Source organism: Ochotona princeps, chromosome 2 (assembly GCF_030435755.1).
Source record: "Ochotona princeps isolate mOchPri1 chromosome 2, mOchPri1.hap1, whole genome shotgun sequence".
Lineage (NCBI taxonomy): Eukaryota > Metazoa > Chordata > Mammalia > Lagomorpha > Ochotonidae > Ochotona > Ochotona princeps.
The window spans coordinates 115400383-115426207 of NC_080833.1; the positions used below are offsets into that span (position 1 = coordinate 115400383).

The 25825-nt window shown below is 42.0% G+C and overlaps 2 protein-coding genes across 2 annotated transcripts in view; both read left to right on the forward strand.

Moving 5' to 3' along the window:
• The first annotated feature begins 2398 nt into the window (after positions 1-2398).
• On the forward strand, positions 2399-13556 carry DUSP12 (dual specificity phosphatase 12). The gene is made up of 6 exons (XM_004589116.3): positions 2399-2790; positions 4089-4202; positions 4291-4409; positions 7817-7913; positions 8246-8426; positions 12629-13556. The coding sequence occupies exons 1-6, from the start codon at positions 2408-2410 to the stop codon at positions 12788-12790; spliced, it is 1056 nt and encodes a 351-aa protein (XP_004589173.2). The 5' UTR covers positions 2399-2407; the 3' UTR covers positions 12791-13556.
• Positions 13557-16723: 3167 nt separating this feature from the next.
• The window catches only part of ATF6 (activating transcription factor 6), a 148849-nt gene continuing 139747 nt past the window's right edge, over positions 16724-25825 (forward strand). Inside the window, exons 1-2 of the mRNA XM_058656206.1 lie at positions 16724-16789; positions 18076-18385. Coding sequence (XP_058512189.1) covers positions 16724-16789; positions 18076-18385 — 376 coding nt within the window. The remainder of the gene's footprint in view (positions 16790-18075; positions 18386-25825) is intronic.

Genomic DNA, 25825 nt, shown 5'->3' on the forward strand with positions numbered 1-25825 from the left:
TGTGTGTGTGTGTGGGAAGGGGATCAGTACAGGGGCATGCATGATTTGTATGATGAGCTCCAGCCTCCCAGAGGCCCTGGGGCAACAGGATATACAACTGTACCCTTCCCAGAATCCACCCGGGTGGCGTGACTCATCCAGTCCACCTAACACCACGTGGGGATTGGAGCTGCACTGGAGCCAGAATTCTGGACGATAGGCTTTTTTTTTTTTTTTTTTTTTTTTTTTTGGAAAGCATAAGACTTGAGTAAGCTGAGCCTGCACATGAACCCAGAGACAACTTCCAATGATTCCCACAGGTCAGCTTCCAAATGTGAGCCGCACATTGCCTGTCTTTTCAGGCATAACGCCCTCAAACGGACTTGTTTTCTCACACAACCTTCCTCACTCTTAGCAAACAACCAGTCTTCTTTCATCGGAAGAAAGAAAGAAAGAAAGAAAGAAAGAAAGAAAGGAAGAAAGAAAGAAAGAAAGAAAGAAAGAAAGAAAGAAAGAAAGAAAGAAAGAAACTGTCAGGTGGGAACGCTTTCCATTTCCTGCCACCAAATGCCTGATCCCCCTGATCCCCACTCCTTCCCCTCCCTGTCCTCTGGTTGCCATGGAAAAGGTGAACCCTGCATCAGCTCTGGGTCACATTCTACCACCTTAGTTCATCCAAGGGCTCCTTTTATCCTGTATCTTTAATTTCTCCTTTTTTCTCTTAGGGCCTTCAGAGCTCATTTTTCAAGAAGAAGAAGGAGGAAGAGGAGGAAGAAGAGAAGGAAGACATACACCTCCCTCCACCTGCCTTCGGTTCAGATTTCATCTTTCTTTCCTTCCTGAACCGTCACACACACTGCCTCCATTTTTTCTGCTACCTATTTCCTCCTGCCCCTGTGGTCAGGGTCCCTGTCCCTACCTCACTCCCAACCTCACTGGAACTGTTCTCACGTAGGACGCCGAGACTCTTGATGCCCACATCCAGTGGGAGCAGACAGTCCTCTTGCACTCTCTGTAGTAAGACTCATCCTTGACTTCCAAAATACTATTCGTTCTCGTGTTCTCTCTGGCTACCATCACTCGGTTTCTTTTGTAGGTTCCTTATACTTACCTGTCATTAAGCCTTAATTTTTCTCTAGCAACCTTTTGATTCTTTTTACATATATATATTTTAAAGATTTATTTATTTTTATTGGAAAAGTAGATCAGATTTATAGAGAGAAGGAGAGACAGAAAGATCTTCCATCCACTGGTTCACGCTCCAAGTGGCCACAACAGCTGGAGCTAAGCTTGATCTGAAGCCAGGAGCCAGGAGCTTCTTTCGGGTCTCCCACATGGATGCAGAATCCCAAGGCTTTGGACCACCCTCGACTACTTTCCCAGGCCACAAACAGGGAACTGGAAGGGAAGCAGAGCAACTGGGATGGGATCCCAGTGTTTGCAAGCTGAGGATTTAACCACTGAGCCATCACACGGGCCCCACATCTTTTCTTATAGTCTCACTCTAGATGACATCGTCAAATCTAGTTCACTGGTAAGATGATAACCAGATCTCTTTTCTGAGCATCACCCCTGGTATCCAGGCAGTCAATGGTCATTTTTACCTGGAAGTCTACATATCCCAAAATGAACTTACTTTTCTGCAAACTGTCCTTTTTACAAAAAAACCCAAAAACCAAAAAACAAAAAAACAAAAAACAACAACAAAAAACTTTATAATTTATTAAGTGTAAAGAAACAGCTAGATACATAGACACCTTCCTGAGGAATCTATAAACTAAGAGACAGAAAATTCTGAAGAACACTGTTGAAAACTGAGCTGAAACAATGCATCAGTACTTTATTGTAGCTTCCACCTGTATTATTTAAGTACTAGCAAAATACATCATGGGAATGCTTACAGGTAATGTTGTATTATTTCCACTAATCACTTTTGGATTTTTGGATTTGTTAGATCAAATGGAAATTTCATCTTTAGTGTTTTCTTGATACCATTCTAATGGGTATGAGTGATATCTCATTTTGGTTTTAATTCACATTTCTCTAATGAATAATGACATCACATGACCTCACATGTCTGTATCTTTTTGGAGAAACGTTGATTCACGTTGCTTCCGCATTGTAAAAACTGGGTTACTGTGCCCAGCACAATGGCTTAGTGGGTAAATCTTCGCCTCTCCTTGCATGCACCAGGATCCCATACAGGTGCCAGGATCCCAGCTGCTCCCTTTCCATCCAGCGCTCTGCTTGAGGCCTGTGAATGCAGCAGAGAATGGCTCAAGTCCTGGGTCCCTGTACCAGAATCTGGGTCGAAAGGTCTACTTTCCCAACCCCTCATTCCGGCCGACCACGGGGTCCTCCGGGGGCGCTGCTGAGTCGCCGGGGCCTGCGGGTGACGGGGAAGGGCGTTCTAGCCTTCCGCCACTCGATGGCAGACAGCGCGGCGGCCGGGGCTCCGGGGGCCGCCATGTTGGACGCTCAGGATTCCAGCCATGGTTGCCAAGGCCCGAATCCGAGCGAGAACTCGACCGGCTGCCCCGCGCACATGTTGGAAGTGCGGCCGGGGCTGTACCTGGGTGGGGCCGCGGCCGTGGCGAAGTCAGACCAGCTCGGGGCGGCGGGGATTACGGCCGTGCTGACGGTGGACTCGGAGGAGCCCTGTTTCACGGCAGGGGCTGGAGTCGAGGGTCTGCGGAGCCTCTTCGTGCCGGTGCTGGATAAACCCGAGACCGACCTGCTCAGCCACCTGGACCGGTGCGTGGCCTTCATCGGCCAGGCCCGCTCGGAGGGCCGTGCGGTGTTGGTGCACTGGTGAGTGGACGGGACACTCTCGCCGGCCGGTGTCCACCACCTGCTCCTGGGAGGACCTGCTCTCCGCAGGGTGTGTGTTTGTCCACCTGCTCCTGGGAGGACCTGCTCTCCGCAGGGTGTGTGTGTGTGTGTGTCCACCTGTTCCTGGGAGAACCTGCTCTCCGCAGGGTGTGTGTGTGTGTGTCTACCTGCTCCTGGGAGGACCTGCTCTCTTCAGGGTGTGTGTGTGTGTGTGTCCACCTGCTCCTGGGAGGACCTGCTCTCCGCAGGGTGTGTGTGTGTGTGTGTGTGTGTGTCCACCTGCTCCTGGGAGGACCTGTCTGCAGGGTGTGTGTGTGTTCAGGGTGTGTGTGTGTTTGCTTTCCTTCCTGGGTTCACTCACCACCAGGTGTGTTCAGGAGGTGGGGGCTTGGTGTCAGCTGGTAAGTGACAAAGTCCTTACAGCCCAAAGCTTTTACAGTTCCCTGGAGTCAGATAAGTGTTCCGACTTCAAAGGAAGAGCGGATCATTTTTAATGTTTTTGCTTAGGATAATGTGTGTAGGGGATGTTGATGAATTGGAGAATAGGTTAGGATCTAAAGGATCCTGTAGGTCTTCCTGAGAGGCCAGATGGGACTTTGAACAAAAACAAACTTTCAACAAAAAGAAAAAAACCTTGATGGGTATTTGGGAGTCCCTAGGTAGCACTGTTTGGATTGAATTAGAGCTTAGTAACAATACTTTCGGTTTATTGAGTAAATTATTGTGTGCCAAGCACTTGTTCTAAATATTTACACAGAAATTGGATCCTACCTAGTATTGGATCTGCAGGGCCTTAAATCCCAAGAGTGAGGAAATTTGCATTTGTTCCAAAGCTGTTACAACATTAAAAAAAAAAGCGAAATTCATTTTGAAAAGATGATACATTCTCATAGTTCAGAATACAAAAAGAATAAGGAAATAGCAGCAGGCCTTTAAGCCTAATTGTTGAGATATTAACATTACACAGAGAATGTTTAAGTTTGATTTCTGGCTTCCAGGCCCTAGGAGGCAACCTTGACAACCCAAGAAAATGGGTTCCAACCACCTCTATGGGAGACCTTGATCATTCCAGGTGGTGGGGAATAGAAGCTGTCTTTCTGCCTCTAAAACAAACAAACAAACAAACAAACAAAAAACATAGGTGATATAGGAATAATTTGCTTGTATATTGACTAGAAGTAGAAATGAAGTGGATTGTAGTTTTACTGATAAAAGGGAGCTAGGTTTTGTTTTAATTGCTGGTATTTGCTATTTTATTTTGAAGGTTTCTTTTTCAGTCATGCAGGAGTCAGTCGCAGTGTGGCTGTAGTGACGGCTTTCGTGATGAAGACGGACCAGCTCAGCTTTGAGGAAGCCTACGAGAACCTCCGAACCATCCAGCCAGCGGCCCAGTGAGTTCTTTGTTGTAGTCATACTTCTGCTTTTGGCATGTGGTTTCATTGAACAAACATTGGGGTTTATGTTTCTTTGTCATTTCAGGATGAATGAAGGGTTTCAATGGCAACTGAAATTGTACCAGGCCATGGGGTATGAGGTGGACACCTCTAGTACAATTTATAAGCAATATCGTTTGCAGAAGGTTACAGAGAAGTACCCAGGTAAGTGATGTTAATTGCCAGTGTAAACAGAGTGTTTTCTATTGTTGCCAGAGACAACTAGACCAGAGGTCCCTGCTTCTAGTCAGAAATGCGTTTCAGCTACCAGAGAATAGCTATGAGATAGTGAAGTTTACTAACAAGAAACACCTGACAGGCATCTCAGCAAAGAACTGCGAGCCAGTGTGGTTCAGTGGGAGTTTTTGGTGGTATGAATCTACCATCGTCTCTTTCTCCTCGGCTTCCCTTCTGGAATATTGTTGGGCAAAGGGCTTTCTGTGTATGGAATTTGTGACATTCCTGTCAGTACTTTATCAGCACAGTGTAACTGAATTTAAAGTTCCTCTGATGCAGAGTGGGGAAGATTGTCCTAAGTAGCCCTTCCGGGAGCTGGGGCGATATAACAAGGTACCATGCTTGTCTGCTACTGAGGCATGCTGCTACATTTCTTCTCTCATCCAACCACATGAAATTCCTGTTTTTGTTTTTCAGTCTTTCTTACATCGATAGGCGGTTATCTGACTTCCTATTTAACAACACTAAATGAATTATATTGTTTTTCCAGTGATCAAATCAGACAGGAAGTTTTCTTTTGAAATTGTAGTACATCCAGAAATGTTATCCAGGGTCACATGGTTTGTAAATGGTAGGGCTGGGGTTTGAACTCATGTCTGTACCCAGAAGCCAAGAGATTAATTTCTGTGCTTTGTGACTTCATTCTAATTTCCCAATATGGTAACTGTATTTTTTTATTTTTTTATTTCAGAGGTTAGCATTTGATGCTTCAGTTAAAATTTTGTTATTGTTGTTGTTCCTATAAAAAAGTACCTGAGGTTGGGTAATTTGTAAAAAAAGGAGTTTTTGGAGCTCACAGTTGTGAAGGCCCAGGGACAAGATGCCAGCTTCTGTTTGGGTGACTCCATCACCACCTAGAATTTACACAGAAGTGTATGTGAGACAGAACAATTACAAGGTCAGATTCAGAGGTCAGCTGCTTTTTTTTGTTGTTGTTTTTTAAGTTATATAAATTTTTAGAAATTAAAGAAGATTTATTTATTTACTTGAAAGAGTTATATTTAGAGAGATGGAGAGACAGAGAAAGAAGGTCTTCTTGGTGCTGAATCCTTCCCCAAGTGGTCATGAGCTGGACTTTGGGAGCTAGCAGTGTTTTCCTGGTGTCTTATATGGTATAGGGCCCCAACAACTTGGACCATTCTACATTATATTCCCAGGCCATAAGTGGGGAATTGGAATGAAAGTAGAGCAACCAGGACACTAACTGGCATTCATATAGGATGCAGGCGCTGTAAGCAGGGGATTAGCATGCTGCGTCACCATGCCAGCCCCTGGCCTGCTCCTTTTATAATGATTTGTTCTTCTGGGAGCCAGTCAGGTCTTGCAATAATTTCATTAATCCTTTCCAAGAACAGTCAGTACAGTGTCTTAATCTACTAGGTTTGCATTTTAGAGGTTCCACCACTTGTCTATATTGTTACACTGGGAACCAAACTTCCAGCACATAAGCACTGTGGGATGTTTCCAGAGATAGCTGGATCAGAGGTCCTTGTTTTCTGTGCATGAAAGGAATTTCAGATGTGAGACACAAAGTAGCAATAAGCATGCTAGTGAAGTTTATGAAGATAATATGTCTGGTGGTCCAGGTGGGAATCTCAGCAAAGAGCTGAGAGCCCAGTCTGCATTCAGATTAGAATTTTTATAGAGGTGAGCCTACTGTTTCTCCTCCCAGCAGCTACTTTGGAGATATTGCTAGGTGGAGAGCTTTTTAGGAATGGAAATCATGAAATTTCTCCAGGGACTTTATTAGCACAATATTATTGGACAACAGCTCTCCTGGCACAGGGCGGGGACAAGGGCCTTAATTTGCTCCTGGTAGTGGAGGATGAAGCAGAGGCTGGGACCCCTTAAAAAGGTTATTGGACTTGGGCAAGGCTTATGCAAATGGTGGTCTGCTGGTATGCTTCCAAGATATGTTTCTGCCTTTCTTTCCTCACTCATTCAACCACATAATGTTCAAATTTTTGTTCTTAGACCCCTCTTCTTTCTGCCCTTCTCCTCCCCCCCAATCCTCCTCTGCCAAGCTATAACTTGCTGCCTAACTCCTCCTTCAAGAGAAGTAGCCTGTAATCTTATGGTGTTGGAATGGGCTAAGGTCTGTGTAGAGCTGTTTATGGTGGGTATTTTTCTCTTGTTGTCTGACCTATGATGTTCAGAGGTGACCTGGGAAAAGATTGTCCTGTACAGTCCAGAGAGCTGGTCACATTGTCCAGTGGGAGAGGCTGGAAGCCCCGCCTCATGACCATTGTGGAGCTGGACAGCTTGTATATTGGTAGAAAACACACAAGGAGATAAAACACATGTGATCCAAATAATAATAATAATAGTATGGAAGTTATAGGGTCAAGGAAAGAAAACAGCTAGGATTTCCATGACAATGTTGGGCCACAAATTCTAGTCCTATTTATTATCCTGAAGATACAGTGAATATGGTTTTCTCCCTGTCTCATTTGACCTGAAAGCAACATTTTTCATGGAGCATGGCATACATGTTCTGTCAGGCAACAGTTCACATGTCAAAGGCGTATTTTGAAGGACTGGTCCTGACAGACCATGTCATTTGAGCTCAAGGTATGGCAGCTTTGTTCTTTCCCAAAGGAGGAGGTCCTGTTCTGGTTTGTCCTTGAGGGTCTGCTTTAAAGGCTTTGCTATTTCCCCATACTTTAGAATTCATGGCCTTAGTGTCCTGACAGTTGGAGCTGTCTTGAGGTCATAGGGGAAGAACTTTGTTGTATAGCCTGAATCCTTCCCAGTGCTAGCCTTCATTTCCTAGCGATAAGCCATGACTAGTTACCTTTCTGGGGTAGCTGGTAGTCATTCTGCCAGAAAGTTAAGAGTGTTAGTTAAATAAACTACACCTAAGTCTCAGGTTGGGGAAAGATGAGCAAGTCATCTACATGTTGGATTAACTTCTGCCCTCTTCAAAAGATAGGGCCTTAAGAGCATCTACAAAGGCCCTGCCTGAATAGGTGGAGTCTGTTTCTGAATCCCAGTGGAACCACTGTACAAGTCAGCTGTTGTTAAACCACTAAAGGTAGATCTTGGGGCAGGCTTGAGGTTGGGCATTGAACCTTGGCTGTGGAACCAATGCAGTCCATCTCCCTGACATTTGACACATTTGAGACATTTGAGAGAGAGGGTAGTGAGCAGGTAAGAACAGGTCCTAAATAAGATGATGAGGACCAAAAGTGCCTAGGCAGTGAGTTTGAAAGAAAGAACGTTGAGCTTGGTTTCTTGTAAAGATACTTCTGATGGCACTGGCTATGGGAAGTAGGCAGGTATCTGAAAATGCCAGGCTGATACTAACAACTGGATACATTTTAATTATGTTATAGAATTACAGAATTTACCTCAAGAACTGTTTGCTGTTGATCCAACCACTGTCTCACAAGGATTGAAAGATGAGATTCACTACAAGTGTAGAAAGTGCAGGTAAAATACTTTGTATTCTTTAGCAATTTTAATCTTTTCTAAATAGCAGAAAAGAATTTGGCATTTTATTTTCATATATATCTGTAGGAAGATTTTAATTGAATAATACAGAAATGTTTAGTTCAAATTTGTTTTCAAGAAGAATCTAAATTTTTAAAAAGCAAAATTATCAAATTGTAGGAATAACTGAAGACTTAAGTATAGACAATATTACGTTATTTCGTAATGTAAGAAATAGATTAGGAATTTCTCTTCTAAAGACAGACTAAGAAATTTAGTCTACCTTTAAAATCCTTTTGGAAGTCACTAATGTTTCTGATTGGGGATTGCAGGCGATCCTTATTTCGAAGCTCTAGTATTTTGGATCATAGTGAAGGAAGTGGACCTATGGCTTTTGCTCACAAGAGAATGGCACCAACATTCATGGTTGCCACGGGGACTCAGTGTACATCCTACTTCATTGAACCTGTACAATGGATGGAATCTGCTTTGTTGGGAGTGATGGATGGGCAGGTCAGTATGCAATTTTTATTTTTCACAATTTTGTTGCATTATCTACATTTTGTTTTACATCTTAACTAGTATTTTACTCCATCTTTTTTTTTTCCATAAAGATTTATTTATTTTTGTTGGAAAGGCAGATTTACAGAGAGGAGACGCAGAAAGATCTTCCTTCTGCTAGTTCACTCCTCAAGTGGCCACAAAGGCTGGAGCTGATCCAATCTGAAGCCAGGAGCCAGGAGCCAGGAGTTTCCTTTTGGTCTCCCATGTGAGTGCAGGGTCCCAAGGCTTTGGGCCATTTTCTGCTGCCTTCCCAGACCACGAGCAGGGAGCTAGATGGGAAGTGGAGCAGCTGGTACACAAAGCAGCACCCATATGGGATGCTGGTGTGTGCAGGGTGAGGATTCAGATACTAGGCTATTGTTCACCCCCCCCCTTTTTTTTAAGGATTTATTTATTTTTTGTAGAAAGGCAGATTTACAGAAAGCAGCATAGAAAGAAAGATCTTCCATCTGTTCTATTCGTTCATTCTCCAAGTGGCTACAACAGCTGGAGCTGAGCTGATCTAAAGCCAAGAATAAGCAGCTTCTTCCAGTTCTCCCATGCGTGTACAGGGTAATAAGGCTTTGGCCTATTCTCTGCTGCTTTCCTAGGCCATATGCAGGGAGCTGGAGCAGCTGGGACATGAACTGGCACCTATATGGGATCTTGGCACTTATGAGGGGAGGATTAGCTAAATGAGCCATTGTACTGGGCCCAGCTCCATCTGAACTCCTTTCTTTTTTTTTACTTATTGAAAGATGTATTTATTTTTATTTGGAAATAAACAGAGATAGACAGAAAGGTCTGCTGGTTTACTCCCCAAATGGCCACAACAGCTGGTGCTGAGCTAATCCGAAGCCTGGAGCCAAGAGCTTCTTCTGGGTCTCCCTTGTGGGGGCAGGGCTATGCTCCACTCCCATCCCATGCCACAAGCTGGGAACTGGATTGGGAAGTGGAGCAGCAAGGATATGAATTGGTGCCCATATGGGATGTCAGCACCGGCAGGTGGATAATTAGGCTATTGAGATACTGTGCTAATCTCTATTTTATTTAAATATTTTTGTATTTTTACTTGAAAAGCAGAGTAACAGAGAGAGAAGGAGAAACAGAGATTTGCTACCTGCTGGTTCACTCCCCATATGGCTACAGTAGTTGGAGTGGGGCTAGTCTGAAGCCAGGAACCAGGAGCTTCTTCTGGGTCTCCCATATGGGTATAGGGGTCCACTGACGTGATCGCATCTGCTTTCCCAGGCCATTAGCAGAGAATTGGATCAGCGGTGATGCTTCTGGGACATGAATTGCTGCCTGTATGCGATACCAGCATTGCAGGCAGAGATGCTTGCTATGCCACTACGCTATCCTTCAGGATTAAGTTTTATAATGTGGAGCGTACTAAAATTTTTAAAGAACAGTTGATCTGAAATAGTAGTTAAAATAAATATATTTTGGAAAATTTGAACTGTGTAACAAGTAGTTTAGCTCAAGAACTTTCAAATTGGGTTTAAAATACCTTCTATTGGCCCTGGCATCATGGCTCAATTAGATTGTGAATCCTCCCCTGCAAACGCAAGGATCCCATGTGTGTGTCAATTTGTGTCTAGGCTACTCCACTTCCTGTCCAGCTTTCTGCTTGTGGCCTGGAAAAGCAATAGGATAACCCAAGTTCTTGGGACCCTGCGCCATTGTGGGAGACCCAGAACCTCCTGACTCATCTCTGAGCATTTCAACCATTTGGGGAGTGAACCAGATCAAAAATTTCTCCTCTCTCCTTTATGTAATTCTGTCTTCCCAATAAAAATAAAATAAATTTTAAAAAGAATAAACTGGTCGTGGAAAGCAAGTACCATCCAGTACACTTTAAAAAAGCAGAAAATAAAAAATTAAGATATCTTACATTTTTTTGCTAACTCTGTGTGTGTATATATATATATATATATATATATATATATATATTTAAGATTTATTTATTTTTATTGGGAAGTCAGATATACTGAGAGGAGGCGATACAGAAAGAAAGATCTTCCATCCATTGGTTCCCTCTGCAATTGGTTGCAAAGGCCAGAGCTAAGCCGATCTGAAGCCAGGAGCCAGGAACTTCTTTCAGGTCTCCCATGAGGGTACAGGGTCCCAAGGCTTTGGGCCATCCTCGACTGCTTTCCCAGGCCACGAGCAGGGAGCTGGATGGGAAGCGGAGCTGCCGGGATTAGAATCAGTGCCCATATAGGATCCCGGCATGTTCAAGGTGAGAACTTTAGCCAGTAGGCTGTTGTGCAGGGCCCAACTCCATGTGTTTCTCTTTTTCTGATCTTTATGCTTAGTATGTTTGTTATAAGATTTTGTTTTCATTTCTTGTGCAAGAATGCAGCTCATAAGATCCTGTGATAGCCACTTTTTCCTTTTTGTTTATTTGACAATAATCTGAAGGCATTGTATAGAAATGGTTTTAATAATGAATTTGAAAATTTGTATAGAAATTTGTATACCGGATGTTTAATGAAGCTCTCAGTATTTCATCTCATTTGAAGAATATAATGGCTTTATAAAGTGGGCAGAACGTTTATAACCACATTTTGTACATGGGGAAGCTTCATTTATTTAGTGAGTGTCTTGCTTAAAAGCAGTACCCTATATTCAAATGTACATTCTCAGATTTTGTTATTTTCTTTAAAAATAGCTTTATTAGGGTATATAATTTGCATATCATGTAATACACCAAATTAAAGTGTCAAATTCAACAGTTTTTGGTATATTCAGAGTTTTTTTGCAAGTGTTGCCATTCTTATTACCTTAAAAATCACATATCCAGAAGCATTCATTTCCATGGTTTTTTTTTGTCCCCATTTCCCATTCTTTTGGCCGTATCTGCAGTAATAATTTAAGATTTTGGTTAGCTGCAGTACATGTGCTTTCGGCTGGCTGCTTTCATTTAATTTGGCAAACATGTACACACATTTACACATTTTTGTGAGATTGTAAATCATATTTGTACAGACTTCTTTTTTACATATTTAAGTTTTGCTATATGGCATATACTTGGAAGTAGAATTCTTGGCTTGATAACTGTGTTTTAAATATTGGTAGTATTCCATGCTGACTTTCAAAATGCTCAGGCATATTTATTTTTCACTAATAGTGAATATACCCATTTTCCCATAGCTTTGGCAAGATAGATATGAAACTGGTAGAGAAGTCTTGTGTGTCATAAAAATTTTGGTCTTAAAGTATTTAATGTGATTTTAATGACTACCTCTGAGGACGAACATTTCTATGTATTTATTTATCAGTCATCTGTTGTTTGTTCTAAAAGTTATTTTACCATCCTTGGCCTATTTTCTATGAATTTTATCTTTTTCTTGTTGATGTGTAGGAACTGAATATTCTAATATTCCGTCCAGTGTATGGAACTATTTTCCCTAGTCTGTTACTTATCTCAAATTAGTGGTATATTTTTTAATAAACTTGGATACTATTTAGTCTTTTTCATTTATGGTTTCTAACTTTTATATCTGGACTTCCCATAGTTTAAGATTAAAAGTAGGGCCCTATGTGGTAGCCTAGCAGCTAAAGTCCTCGCTTTGCATGCATTGGGATCCCATATGGGCACTGGTTCTAATCCCAGAGGTCCCGCTTCCCATCCAGCTCCCTGCTTGTGGTTGGGAAAGCAGTCGAGGATGGCCCAAAGCTTTGGGACCCTGCACATGTGTGGGAGATCCGGACGAGTCTCTGGGCTGCTGGCTTCGGATTGGCTCAGCTCCAGCCATGGCGGCCACTTGGGGAGCAAATCAGCGGATGGAAGATCTTCATCCCTGTCTCTCCTTCTCTTTGTGTATTTGGCTTTCCAATAAAAATAAAATAAAATAAATATTAAAAAAAAGATTAAAAAGTAGTTCTTCCTTGAGTTTTAGATGTCCCCCTTTCTCCCTTACAGCTGGATCTATCCATTTTTTTCTCTAAACCGCCTGAGTCTGATGTACCTCTTAGGCAGGAATTGTAGTCCATTATCTACAACATAGCACATTTCTCATGTGTTTAATGTTCCTGATTAGATTAAAAATGGCTAGAAGATGGGGACTATTACTGCCTATGCTTATATCCTATATTGCAAAAACAAAAACAAAACTGCTTTGTATAAAAGGGAATAAATGATATAATACATTGGCTTTATATTTCAGCTTCTCTGTCCAAAATGCAGTGCCAAGTTGGGTTCCTTCAACTGGTATGGTGAACAGTGCTCATGTGGAAGATGGATTACACCTGCTTTCCAAATACATAAAAACAGAGTGGATGAAAAGAAAATACTGCCGGTTTTGGGATCACTAACAAGAAAAGTGTGAATGTATGACATTTGTGAGCTTGGGAAGAAGCTTCGTGAAGATAATATTCTGTCCCTGTTTTAATCACTCATGTCAGGTTGTCTAGTTTGTAAGCCATCAGCATTTCAGTGGCAGTGTGAAAGGGGAAAAAAATCACTTGATGTAACCGGGAAACTGCCCTGCTACTAGCTTATTGCATGATATAAGTAGATTACATAGTAATCAAACCTTTTTTGCCATATACATTTGTTACTAAAATATTTTATAATACAAATACTTCATTTAACATATTTTTAGACAAATGTCTCATCTGTTGATTCACTTTTCAGATGTTGTAGGCAGAGGCTAGGATGAAATTAAGAGCTAGAAAGAAACTCAGTTCATGTCTCCCATATGAGTGGCAGGAGCCTGACAGCTGGAGCCATAACCTGCCTTAGCCTGTATTTGCAGGAAGCTGGAATAGGAAGTTCAGCTGTCACTTGAATTCAGGCACTCTGAAATGGGATATGGAGTTGGAGGTTTTTTAGAGCATTTTTACTGCGCCAAATGCCTGCTCTTAAACTTAATCTTTGAATTACATTTTTTCCATGAACTTGTTGAAGTCCCTCATAGTTTTGAGATTTTTCTTTCTTTTAAGAGAAACTGGAAAACCTATTTATGTCTGGATTTTTCTTAAAATATAAAAGGTCATCAATAAGACTGATTAGGATGTTTTTCCTGTTACTGTTCAGGAGTCCTACTTGTTCGTATTGTTTTCTGTTTCATTTTTGAGAAAGGTCGGGTGAAAGTGATCTGGTTCATTCCTTTAGTGCCTGTAACAGCTGAGGCTGGGCCAGGCTGACGCTAGCTGCCTGGAACGCCATCTGGGTCTCCCATGGGGAGGAAGGACCTAGGTCCTTGAGGAGCACCTGTTGCCTCAGGATTGCACTGGCAGGAAGCTGTTCTTGGAAGTGGGGCCAGGACTCAAGTCCAGGCATTCATGTGGGATGAACAGCTTGGCCCACTTTGCCAGAATATACTCCAATAAATAGTTTATGTAGTTTTAGAGAAATGTGTTTAAGGCACCTCTTGAAATATTCTACATTAAAAAAATATATATGAAAGTTAGATACATTTCAATTACTCTTTTAGTCTAATATGGTTGAGTATTGGGGAAGGTCATAAATCCAGATCAATTTCTTAACTTGATCTCTGGAAACCAGAATTTTATTGATAGGTTGAAGTGGACCTAATTTGGTATTTTGACATACATGACATTAGAATTAGCTAATAAAGAGGAATATGTGTATATAATAGCAATATGGGAGTAATTTTTCAGTGCATAAGAGAAATAGTGATTCTCTTAAAAATATCTAGCTACATTTTTGGCATGCATGATGTTTTGAATGACTTGTGAAAACACAGGACCTGAACCATCTGTTAGCTTCTATCTAACAGTTATTTTCTTGTAAGAAAAAATTCCCCCCATTTCTGTCTTTTACAGAATCTGTTCAGGTTTTTATTGTATATTAAACAGGTGTCCCATATGAAAATTACCCCTTTAAAAGATTTATTTTTATTGGAAAGGCAGATATACAGAGAGGAGGAAAGACGGAGAGGAAGATCTTCTATCCGATGGTCACTCCCCAAGCGGCCGCAATGGGTTGGAGATGAGCCAATCTGAAGCCAGGAACCAGGAGCTCTTCTGGGTCTCCCACATGGGTGCAGGGTCCCAAAGTTTTGGGCCGTCTTCGACTGCTCTCCCAGAGCACAAGCAGGGAGCTGGATGGGAAAGGGAGCTGCAGGGATTAGAACCAGTGCCCATATGGCATCCCGGTGCGCTCAAGGCGAGGACTTTAACCACTATGCTATCATGTCGGGCCTCAGATTTGAAGTCTTAATGGTTGATTTTTGAGGGATAGATAGGAAAGTCATTAAACCTCTGTTCTTTAGAAAGAAAAAAAAAAACCTTTACTTTTCAGTATTACATTTAAGTGTAGCGAGTTAGGACAGTGGCTTAACTTACATGTGTTGAGAGTACCCGTGTTAGCCTTTTTCAGGGACAGCATGGTGATGAGGACATCACTGACGTAGACTTCAAAGACTGTGGGAACCATCGGGCTCTACTGCTCACCATCTGCTGGAGAGTGAGCAAGGGGCTGACAACGTAGGACCACTCTGCTCCTCCACAAATCCTGACAGGGCTGTTTTAAAAATCACCGGGACCAGCATTAATCCCTTCTTCTACCTGGGTAATGGGAATTTTATGATACAGTGCAGGTAAAGATCTGACAGGGTGGCTAGTTAGTAATAGTCAGCATTTCCCCTTAAAACAGCTGGAGTTTACTGAAATAACACACGTTTTACGCCAGTCACCATGCATAGCACTTAAAGTCTGGTATCTAAACCTCATGCCAGTCCTATGAGATAGACCCTCTTTTCATTTATAAGTGAAGTTGAGGATTTGAAAGAGTCATTTCCAAGTTAACACTGCTAGTAAATGGTTGAACCTAGGATAGACCTGACCAACTCCCAACATGTTAGTTAATTCTAACCTCTCTGTTTATATATGCCTAAAGATACACTGAAAAGGTTGATCAGATTATAAAGACTAATAGTACTAATGACAGTGCAATTGAAATTAAATTGTAAACTCACTAGTCAGGCTCCTCACCAACATTCACAGGATTCTGACCAAAGAACAAATGGAGCCCCACAGTACTGTTTACCTTAATTGATTAAAAGTAAATTATTTTTGTTCTTTTATCTTTGTATCTTTTATCTTTTATCTTGGGAATTTACCTTCACAAGAGCCTTGAATTCAGCTAGGTTTCCGTTTTGGATTCTCTGATTTTATGCATTTGCATGGCAGAGTGTGGCAATGCAGGAGAGTTGTCCCTTAATCCGTAAGCTGCTTTCTCAGAGGTGCTGTCCACCTCTTGATTTGTTCCGTATCTTGAGCCTGGAATGTGTGTGTGTTTGTGAATGTACATTTGTGCATACACATACAGAGTTTCGAAACCCATGGGTACTGTAAAAGTCTGTAGAAGCTGCAGAGATTTCAATTTTTAATTTTTGTGCCAAAATAAACTATTTTTCCATGAAATTGTTTGGTTGTTTGGAGATTTAGAAGCATGTCTAGAGTGGGGCATGTGTTCTCGTTGGATTTGTCACACTGGCAGTGTTCATTCTTACCCCCTGGGAAGAGAGCCAGGAGACAGTAAATTCCTATAATATTTGAGTCCTTGGGAAAAGGTTACTCTTGAGTAGATCAAAGAGTGGTGATTTCTTTACACGAAATTCTCTTTCAAACTTAATTTCTAGTGAATGTGGGGGCTGGTGCTGTAGCAGTGCTGGCATCCCATATGGGTGCCACTGCTGATACACCTGAGAGAGTAGAAGATGTTCCAAGTACTTGGGCTCCTGGACCCATGTGGGAGACCCATAAGTTCCTGGCTTTGGCCTGGCTCAGTCCAGTACAGCTCTGGCTGTTGCAGCCATTTGGGAAATGCATGAGCCTCTACTCTTTGTAATTCTACCTCTCAAAAATCAATGAAAGAAAAAAGTGAATAAGGAATAAAGAAAAGGATTATAACATACTTAGCACTTTGAGAAGATTCACTAGAACGGAAGAAAGCTTCCTCACAGAAGAGGAAATAAGATTTTTAGGGAAACAAATTATAATCACACCTTTGTAGTGGCAAAAATCGTTAAGTCTGACTTCAGGTAATGTTGGTGAGTGAGGAACAATTACCACTGTTAGCAAAAGGTGTGAACTAGTCTAACCTGGGAGATGGTAATACTCTTGCACTCCTACTCAGCGTGCATGCTAAAGACATTGCTGCATATATGCACAAGCAGACCTATACAAAGATACATTTTAGGTAAAAATCCATTGAAACTAAATAGGCCTATAGAAAGATACATTTTAGGTAAAAAATAATCCATTGAAACAAACTAGCTATCATTACGAAAATGGGAAGAGATACTGTGATACATGTATTCAAGGACACATCTAAAATATGGATGAATTGTCAAAAAGTAATGTTGAATCAGAAAAGTAATCTGTAGAAGTCAAACTTTACAGTAACATTAAATGTATACATATTTAAGCATAGTAAAAAAAATGGGTAGATTTCTGCAGCTCAAAGGTTGCCTATATAGAGACAGGGAAATGAGGCAGAGGACAAGAGTTAAAATTCAACATATGTGTTTTCATTATAAAAAAACCACACTGAACAGGTGTTTATAGCTGTTCTTTCCTGATGGATACACAAATATTTGTCTCATTACCTGAAGTTTTTGAATAACAAAACTTTGAAAATTAAACAGGTGAAAATTATGATGTTCAGTCATGGTGTTCTCTTTTTAAGAGGAATCTTTTTAAGACTGAGGTGGCAAATATAGATTTCCCTGATTTAGTTTTCATGTCGACTTTCCCAATGCGCAATTGGCTGAGAATACAAATGTTATAAATTTCACCATAAATGAAAACCCTATTGAAAACTAAACTGAAAGGAATTTTATGATGAAAGAAGGAATCACATTTCAGGGTAAGGGATTTCGTGAGATTTTTTTTTTCCCCTTGGCTTCTGGGGTCCAGGGTTAATTTGCATTATGTAATCCAAAGTAATATACAGCCACGAGGAGTTCAGAGAATTCTGGGAAGTATTTCTGTTTTGTTTGCAACCATGGGAAAGATTCCCCTTGGTCCTAGAAGGATGCCTGTTCTTAAGATACTTGATTCACAGGCCACTGAAATTTAAAAGGAATTAAAAAGAAATTAATCTTTGGACTTTCTCAAACAGTTTGCATTTTCGGATGAATTTCGTGTGTTTACGTTTCTTTAAAATTTTTATCAATAAAAAGATGGGTAATTTATTGCAGCTCTCAGAAGAGGCTCCTTCGGCTTTTTTCTTTTTGTTTGCTAAGTACTGTGCTTTAGAAGTTCGTCTTAAGGACACAAGTATGAGCGGAGAGTTTATCTTTTATGTTTGCACTGTTTAAATAAAAGTAAGCTTTGTTAAGTCCGATTCATAGTATTGCCTACCTCCGGTGCAGCCCCACCAGAGGCCATTCTAACGAATGCGGAATAATTATGTGTGTGTGTATTGCTTTATCCATTCGTGTACTGGATAATTTTTACATCGATAATTATTCGTAAGAATTAAACCAAATATTACTGTTACTCTTTAATTTGGTTCCGACAAATCTACGCCGTGGTAACTGAGAATAATCGGGGAATAAGCGTTAAGCAAGGGGCTCTGCTTTTTCATCTTTAAAATTATCGGTAAACTCTGGATAGGCGGGTCTTTCCTCACCTTAAGACAGAGGGGCGGAAAGTGCTGAAGAGTTCCAAAAGGAAATATTTACTCAGGGCAGCGCGGACCCGGGCTTCGCTGACGTTCTTGGAGCCGGCCCCTCGCCCTCACGCGGCGGAAGCAGTTTGTCTTCAGTCGGCCACCGTTGCGTCAGCATCCCGGAGTATTTTGTCCGCTCGCCGCCGCCGTCTCAGCTTATTAGTCACCGAGTTCCAGGGCTTCGGAACTTGTATTTGGGGTGAGCCGGCTAGTGTTACCAGCATCATGGAGTCGCCCTTTAGCTCGGGACTCCCTCACAGGCCAGATGAAGACTGGGGTAAGTGGGATCCGAGGCAGTCCCGGGGCGAGGCGGCCGCCTCGAGGGTTTCTGGGTGGCTTCTTCGCCCACTCGTGGTGACAGGTGTGCTCGAAGCCTGCCCGGGGAGTGAGCGCACACCCGCCCGCGGTCCTGTGAGGGAGGCGGAAACTTTCGGCGTCCGTTCTGGCCGCGGCGAGAGCAGCACGCTGTATAGTGGAGTAACTCGTTTTCTCAGTTTGCCTCCAGGGGAGGTTACCAGGTGGTCTGTGGGGAAGGGCGAACGTTCGAGCTCGTTAGATCCCAGTGGCTGTGATCGCCAAAGGTCGCTGGTTATTCTCTCAGGGTGTGGGGGTGTTGGCGGCGATTGTAGTGAGGTGTGTTCGTGTGTGTGTGGGGGAGAATGTAGATGTGTACCAAGGATCCTCATTTCCCAGCTTTTCACTGTTGGCTTAAGGGAGTTGTCCATTGTGGCAGAGAAGCCGAGTACTCAGCCACCTGACCTCGGCTCCGGGATCACCTCGACCTAGCAGTTATAAATTGGAGGAATCCTGGCCGCTCTCCAGATACAGTGCTGAATTGTCTTGTTAGAGATGTTTGGTGTGGTTTCAGGGGTCAGGAAACATGGAACGGAGTGTAGTCATCTTTAGTGTTTAGAGGAAGGCATGCTACTCATGCTGATTTGGGGTTCCAGTGTGGATTTGGGATTGTGTGGGTCCCGGTGGTAGTGAGCATACACCATTCACCAGTTTTGGAATGATACTTGCTTTCCCCCGCGCTTGGATCTGCTTTCTCGGTAGCGCCAGTGGAACTGCAACTACATTCATTGAGCCAAAGTCCTCGTTTACTTTCAGTGGCCGACGTCCTCTAAAGTTCTATTTATCCTGTTAGAGATTTGCTTCAATCCTTGGTAGATTTTGTAAGAATTTCTGGGCAAACTTGAGATGGTTATCAGTGCTGCCTTCCATCTAAGTGATTGTTAACAGTTACAATTTACTCAGGACTTTGTGTCGGGGGCTTACTTGGGTCTTGAGTTGTTTATCTAAGTGTTGCACAGCCCTAGAAGGTACTGTTGCTTTGTAGATGAAGAATCAGGCAGAGAGGGCCTTTGTGCTCTCCCAGACAGAGCTAGGGAGTGACAGAAACAGGATCAGTACAGCGTTTGTCCATCACAAAGCCTGTGCTCCTGCTAGTCTCTTGTCTATACTGCGTTTCTGCGATGTTTCTCTAAGTTTGATTCTAAGATCCCTTTTGTTTTTAAGCCCATTTCAGTATGTCAGGTAGTTATGACTTTTCTCAGATAGTCTATTATATTTTCACTGTTTCTTTATACCTGTAGAATACTTTCTGATTGCGTGATTGTATTTTGTTTTTGATACCAAGGCTGCTTTTTCCTAACTCCTGGTCATAACGTGTGTGTTTAAATAGAGCAGCACGTTCTTCGTATTCAGTACACTGACTCATCCCTGCTGCGTATCCCGACTGCCCTTCCCGCTGTGTGTCCGTTGGCCAAGTCTCCCTTTTGAAGACTAGGAGTCTTCTCATAGTTGAACACTTTCATTCAGTTTCCTCAGCTGTTCAGTAATCAGATAGATTTGTAGGCAGGCACTAGAGTGAAATACTAGTGTTGCTCAGCAAAATATGAATTCTTTTTGGGGGAGTTGCTGTGTTGGGTGCTAGGGTACTTCAATGATTTACTTGATTAAAAAAATATTAGAGGCTATTCAGTTAAATTAAAAAATCAGTTTATGTGATTAGTACTTATGATTCTAACGTTTACATGATTTAAAAAATTGATAACCTTAGAATAGCATATGATGGGATGTACTTCTTTTTCCCCTTAATTTACGTAGAAACTTAGAGTAGGAATCTGCAAGTATTTCTAGAAAAGTCCAGATAGTACATATTTCAGGCTTTCTGATCACATGGTTTCTGATGCAACTACTTGATTTTGCTGTTGTAATAAGAAAGGAACCGTAGGCAACGTAAGCGAGTGAGCATGGCTGTGTCCCAATAGAACTTACTGTGTGAACACACTGAAATTGGGTACATTTGTATAATTATTTTTAAGTACTTAACAATTTTACTTTTTTTGTTGTTTTGTACATGGATTTTTTAAATTATATTTTTGACAATCTTTACATAGTTAATTAGGGTAAAAAAGGTTCAATGGCTATAAGAAAGTGGGTAAAACTATTATTTCCATATTGTTTCCTTCATGTTTAAAGTGGGGTATTAAGGGAGAAGGCCCACACAATTTCCCACCCACCTCAGGTCCCAGATGCTCCAAGGTTCTTGCTCAAGTGGTTTTGATAGTTCACCAGTTATGAATCGCTGCCAATCTTGCCACTCCAAGCACGATGAGGTCGCTGAAGAATCCACTGATTGACATAGTCCATCATAGAGTCTCCGTTTGCCCCATATTTCGCTGCCAACATATAGCTGAGATGGTTGATTGACCTGATCTGTCCTCTGTCTTTTCTTGGTTAGGGTTCTGAGTCCAGCATTTCGATTGGGGTGATCTCCAAATAAACTTTGTCTGAGGTGTTCTCAGACCAGATTCTTGTATGTACTAGCAAGGACAGGGCCCGGCACATTCCATCTCCCTGATCAGCTGGTGGTTGAGATCGCTGGGTTGGTTCTGTTTTCAGCCCCGACTTCGCTGGAACCAATGGGTGTTGCAATCCAGCCTGGTTCTGCCCAGCACATACCCAGTCCTCGCATAAACCAGTGGGAGCTGCAGCCTAGTTGGAGCGACCCACAATAACCCCCACCAGGCCCGCACCCTACCCTGGTTTGCCAGTATGTGTAGCAGTAGTCCAGTCTGCCCCACACCCCATTCGGCTCTCGTACATGTCAATGGGTATTAAGGCTTTGTTCCACCTAACCAGCTCCACTATGCAGCCCACACAGATGCTGTTGGGTATCTGTTTAGCCACACCAGCCCCTATCCCGTGGAAGTGAACAATTTTACTTTTTAAGAACAATTTTAGATTTGTAGAATAAGCCAGTGGAGTTTCATGTGCCCTACAGTTTTCCCTGTTAGCGACATGGTACTTCAGAGTGGCATGTTTGTTACAGTTGAAGAGCTGGTGCTGCTTGCAGATCATTTTACTTTCCTCCTTCCTACAAATATATAGGCTTAAATCTCATTTTGTCACAATATATCATATTTTACTTCTTTTTTTAAAAAGATTTATTTATTTTATTTCAAAGTCAGATATACAGAGAGGAGGAGAGACAGAGAGGAAGATCTTCTGTCTGATGATTCACTCCCCAAGTGAGCCGCCACGGCTGGTGCTGCACCCATCTGAAGCTGGGAACCAGGAACCTCTTCCGGGTCTCCCACACGGTTGCAGAGTCCCAAGGCTTTGGGCCGTTCTCGACTGCTTTCCCAGGCCACAAGCAGGGAGCTGGATGGAAAGTGGAGCTGCCGGGATTAGAACCGGCGCCCATATGGGATCCCGGTGCGTTCAAGGCGAGGATTTTAGCCGCTAGACCATGCCGCCGGGCCCCCATCTTTTACTTCTGATTTTTGTTACGTTACTTCTTATTTTTGTTATATTTTGTTATGGGTTACTCTTCTTCACTTTGAAAATATTAGCTACTAGCTTACTGTCACTTTCTCCACCGTTACTTACAGCATGATTTGTGTATGATTTAGATTATCTTCAGAGAAGACTTTACAATCTGCTCTTCAGTCCCTGGACCTGCTTCCCACCCAGTGAGTGATCTTTCCTTGTGCTGGCCATTTACTCTCCTGATCATAAGTCTAGATCTTAACATTACTACAGTAATCTCACTTTGAGACATCCTGCTTTGTCCAGGGTCTGCTGTCTTCTTCATTCTCTTTAGTTTTCCTATCCCAGCAGTGCTTCCACCCTGTGGAGATTTGGTCATCTTTTTTGTGTGTCTCATCTCCTCATGTTATGATTCCCCCTTACCAGTTTGAAAACCACAGTCATTATAACCTTTCCTTGCTTACACTGTTAATATCTTTGTCTCTCTCTTGCTTTGTATTCGCTCTTGGATAAACCACAACTTTCAGCTAAGTTAAATTCATCTCTCCTTCTCTGTTCACTCCATGCCTACAGCAGCTAAAAAAAAAAAAAAAAAAAAAATACCGACTGTGCTATCTGATCTCACTTTATGATGGTATTCCCCAGTACTTTCAGTGTCCTACCTTGAGGATTGTTTAATAAAGCTATTTTTTAAAAAATCTTCCAACAACCAACAGTTCCTCCGCCATCTTTCAAAATCAGCAGATCTAGGTGTTTACCAACATATGTGCCTTCCCTTTGGTTGCTAAGAATGAACAGTCTCTAGCTGTAGCTTAACCTAGAGCCAGTTACTCCTTCCTCCTTATTTGAAGAACATTGCTCAAGCTATTCTTTCTTTTATTTCCTTCATCAGCATTTCCCCCCTTCTAGGTCATATCTGCCAGTAATTAAACATGCAATTACCTCTTTGTTTAAAGAAACGTTGGTTGGAACAAGCCCTCAGAACCCATTTTACATGTTACTTCTTCTCTTACCAAATGCTTCTCTTCATTTTACAGCAAAAAGGTTTTAAGATTTATTTATTTTTATCCAAGTCACATGCACACATGAGAGGGAGAGAGAGAGAGAGAGCAAGAGAGAGAGAGAGAGATCTGTCTTCCATCTGCTGGGTTTATTCCCCTAATGGTGTAACAGTGAGAGCTGGGTGGGTCTGAATCCAGGAGTTTCTGGGTCCTATGTGAGTTCAGGGGCCTGAAGCCTTGGGCCATGCTCTAGTGCTTTCCCAGGCGATTAGCAGGGAGTTGGATCAGAAGTGGAGCAGCCGGGCCCGGCATGATAGTCTAGTGGCTAAAATCCTCGCCTTGCATTCCCGGGATCACATATGGGTGGACACAGGCTTGTGTCCTGGATGCTTCACTTCCCTTCTAACTCTCTGCTTGTGGCCTGGGAGAGTAGTCAAGGATGGCCCGTACTCTTGGGCCCTGCACCGGCATGGGAGACATAGAAGAAGCTACAGGCTCCTGGCTTCGGATCAGCTCAGCTCTGGCCTTTGCAACCACCTGCGGAGGGAACCAATGGTTGGGAGATCTTTCTCTCTGTATAACCTCCTTTCTGTGTGTCTGACTTTCCAATAAAAATAAAACAAAACAACAACAACAAAAGAAGTGGAGTAGTTGGGACTTGAACTGTTACCCATATGGTATGGTGTTGCCACAGGTGTAGGGTTAGCCTGTTATATCACCACAGTGGGCCCTACGGGGGAATTTCTGTACCTATGTGAGAGACCTGGAAGAGGCTCCTGGCTCCTGGCTTTGGATCAGTGCAGCTCCGGCTGTTGTGGCTGCTTGGGGAGTAAATCAACAGACGGAAGATCTTCCTCTCTGTCTCTCTCCTCTCTGTGTATCTGACTTTGCAATACAAATAAATAAGTATTTAAAAAGTCCACCTTCAGTGACTGTAGTTTGTCTTCTCTCATGTCTCTTGAACGTACTCCAGACTCCCCCACTTCACTGAAAATGGTTTGAAGAGAGTGACCACTGATCTCTGTGTTGTTAAGCCTAGGGATCATTTCTCATTTTACTAAACATAAGGAGTAAATGAACAAATAAACGATCAAGGTGGAGGTCAGGTGGGAAAGCTTGTTGAGAAAACAAAAAAAGCTGAAAGATCAGTACACCAGTGACCTGGTTTCCCTTATCTAGATTTATCAACTGTTAACATCCTGCCATACTCATTTTGTGTCTCAGTGTTGCCCACAATTTGCTCCTCTCTTTACCACTTGAAAGTAGATTGCACATAAGGTGAAACTCCTGGCCCTTCATTATGCATTGCCTAAGAACAAGAAAGTATTTATTTTTACAAAACATGAATTCGTATTAACCTACAGTTCAAACGCAAATCAGAATTTTTTCTCACCTTGTTGCATTATATACACAGACATTGCTTGACAAACTGGGACACGTTCTAAGAAGTTCATCATAGTGTGAATGTTGTAGTGTGTACTTATGCAAACCCAAGTTATATGGACTACTACACACCTAGGCTACATGCTGTATACACATATATATGATGTTGAGTATTGCTCCTGAGGCTGTGATGATCAAAGCAACCCAAGATTAAGTCAACCCAAGAGAAAATGATGTAATCAAGAGACAGTAAACCTGAGATATCTGAGGCTGCTGCCAGAGCTTTACAGTAAACTATTAAGTTAGGAGTACACTCTGAAATAATTGTAATTAGTACAGTAAATGCATAAGCCAGTAACACAGTCAATAATTGTCAAGTATTAGATACATATAATTCATAATTGTATATGCTGTGCTTGTATAGAGCTGGTAGTGCAGCCGGTTTGTTGACACCGACATGACCAGCCACCAGTGCATGAGTAATGTGCTGCGCTGTGGTGGCGGTGACTTCACTGATAGCAGTCATTCTGCTCCCTTATGATTAGGTCCACTGTCACATGCAGCTTTTTATTGACCAAAATATCATGATGTGGTCTATGACTATATTTGTATTTTTCCTCTGTTAATCTACAAATACTGATTCCTAATAGCAGTCTTCATTTGTTTAGATGCTCCATTGACAACAGACTGAGAGAAAGGCAATTCTAGAAGCACCAGACTACCATAGCAGTCCCCTGGAGTATGATGGTAGTGTGTGGATAGTGACAGGTGTTTGAATTGTAGATATTACATATATATATATATATATATATATATATATATAATGTTTCTGTAGATACATATATATATGCAAACACCATTTTTCTTTTGAAGTGATTTGAAACCTACAGAAAAATTATGAGACCATTATATAAAAAAAATCTTTTGGATACCTTTTGCATGGATTTCTCAGTTCTTAAATTTCTTTTATATGTCCCATTTCTCTCTTTAAAAAATGATTTTATTACTTGAAATTCAGAGGAGGAGAGAGAGAGATCTCCATCTGCTGGTTTATTCCCTCTGTGGCTGCCAGAAGCTCTGGGTCTACCACATGAGTGCGGGGACCCAAGCTCTTAGGCCATGTTCTGTTACCTTTGCAGACACACTAGCAGGAGTTGGATTGGCAGTGTTGGAGCCAAGACTCAAACCAGTGCCCATATGAGGTGTTAGCATCTCAGGTGGCAGCTTTACTAGCTATGCTACAACACTAACTCCTTTTCTTTATTTCTCTTTAGAGAGAAATGTGTTGACTATCACTTTTAAATTCCTCCCTCAAAGCCCCACAAGGATACTTTCTTAAATTACTACCTTACACTCCTTCTAGTCAGGAAATAAGCATTGATAACAGAACTTTGACCCAATTCACAAATATTTTTCTGTCCTTGTTCATAATGACTCAACTAGGAGAAACTCACATGGATTTTACTTCTCATGGCTCTTGAGTGTCGTTCAGTTTGGCATAGTTCTTTAGCCTTTTGCCATCTTGTGTCTGGTCTGTAAGATGACCCTAAACCTGG

What these genes read in the sequence shown, in the direction of transcription:
- DUSP12 (XM_004589116.3), top strand. Translation starts at nt 2,408, where the DNA reads ATGGCAGACAGCGCGGCGGCCGGGGCTCCGGGGGCCGCCATGTTGGAC. An exon ending in GGTTACAGAGAAGTACCCAG is followed by an intron (nt 4,410 to 7,816) that starts GTAAGTGATGTT and finishes ATTATGTTATAG; the next exon opens with AATTACAGAATTTACCTCAA. An exon ending in TGGGAGTGATGGATGGGCAG is followed by an intron (nt 8,427 to 12,628) that starts GTCAGTATGCAA and finishes TTTATATTTCAG; the next exon opens with CTTCTCTGTCCAAAATGCAG.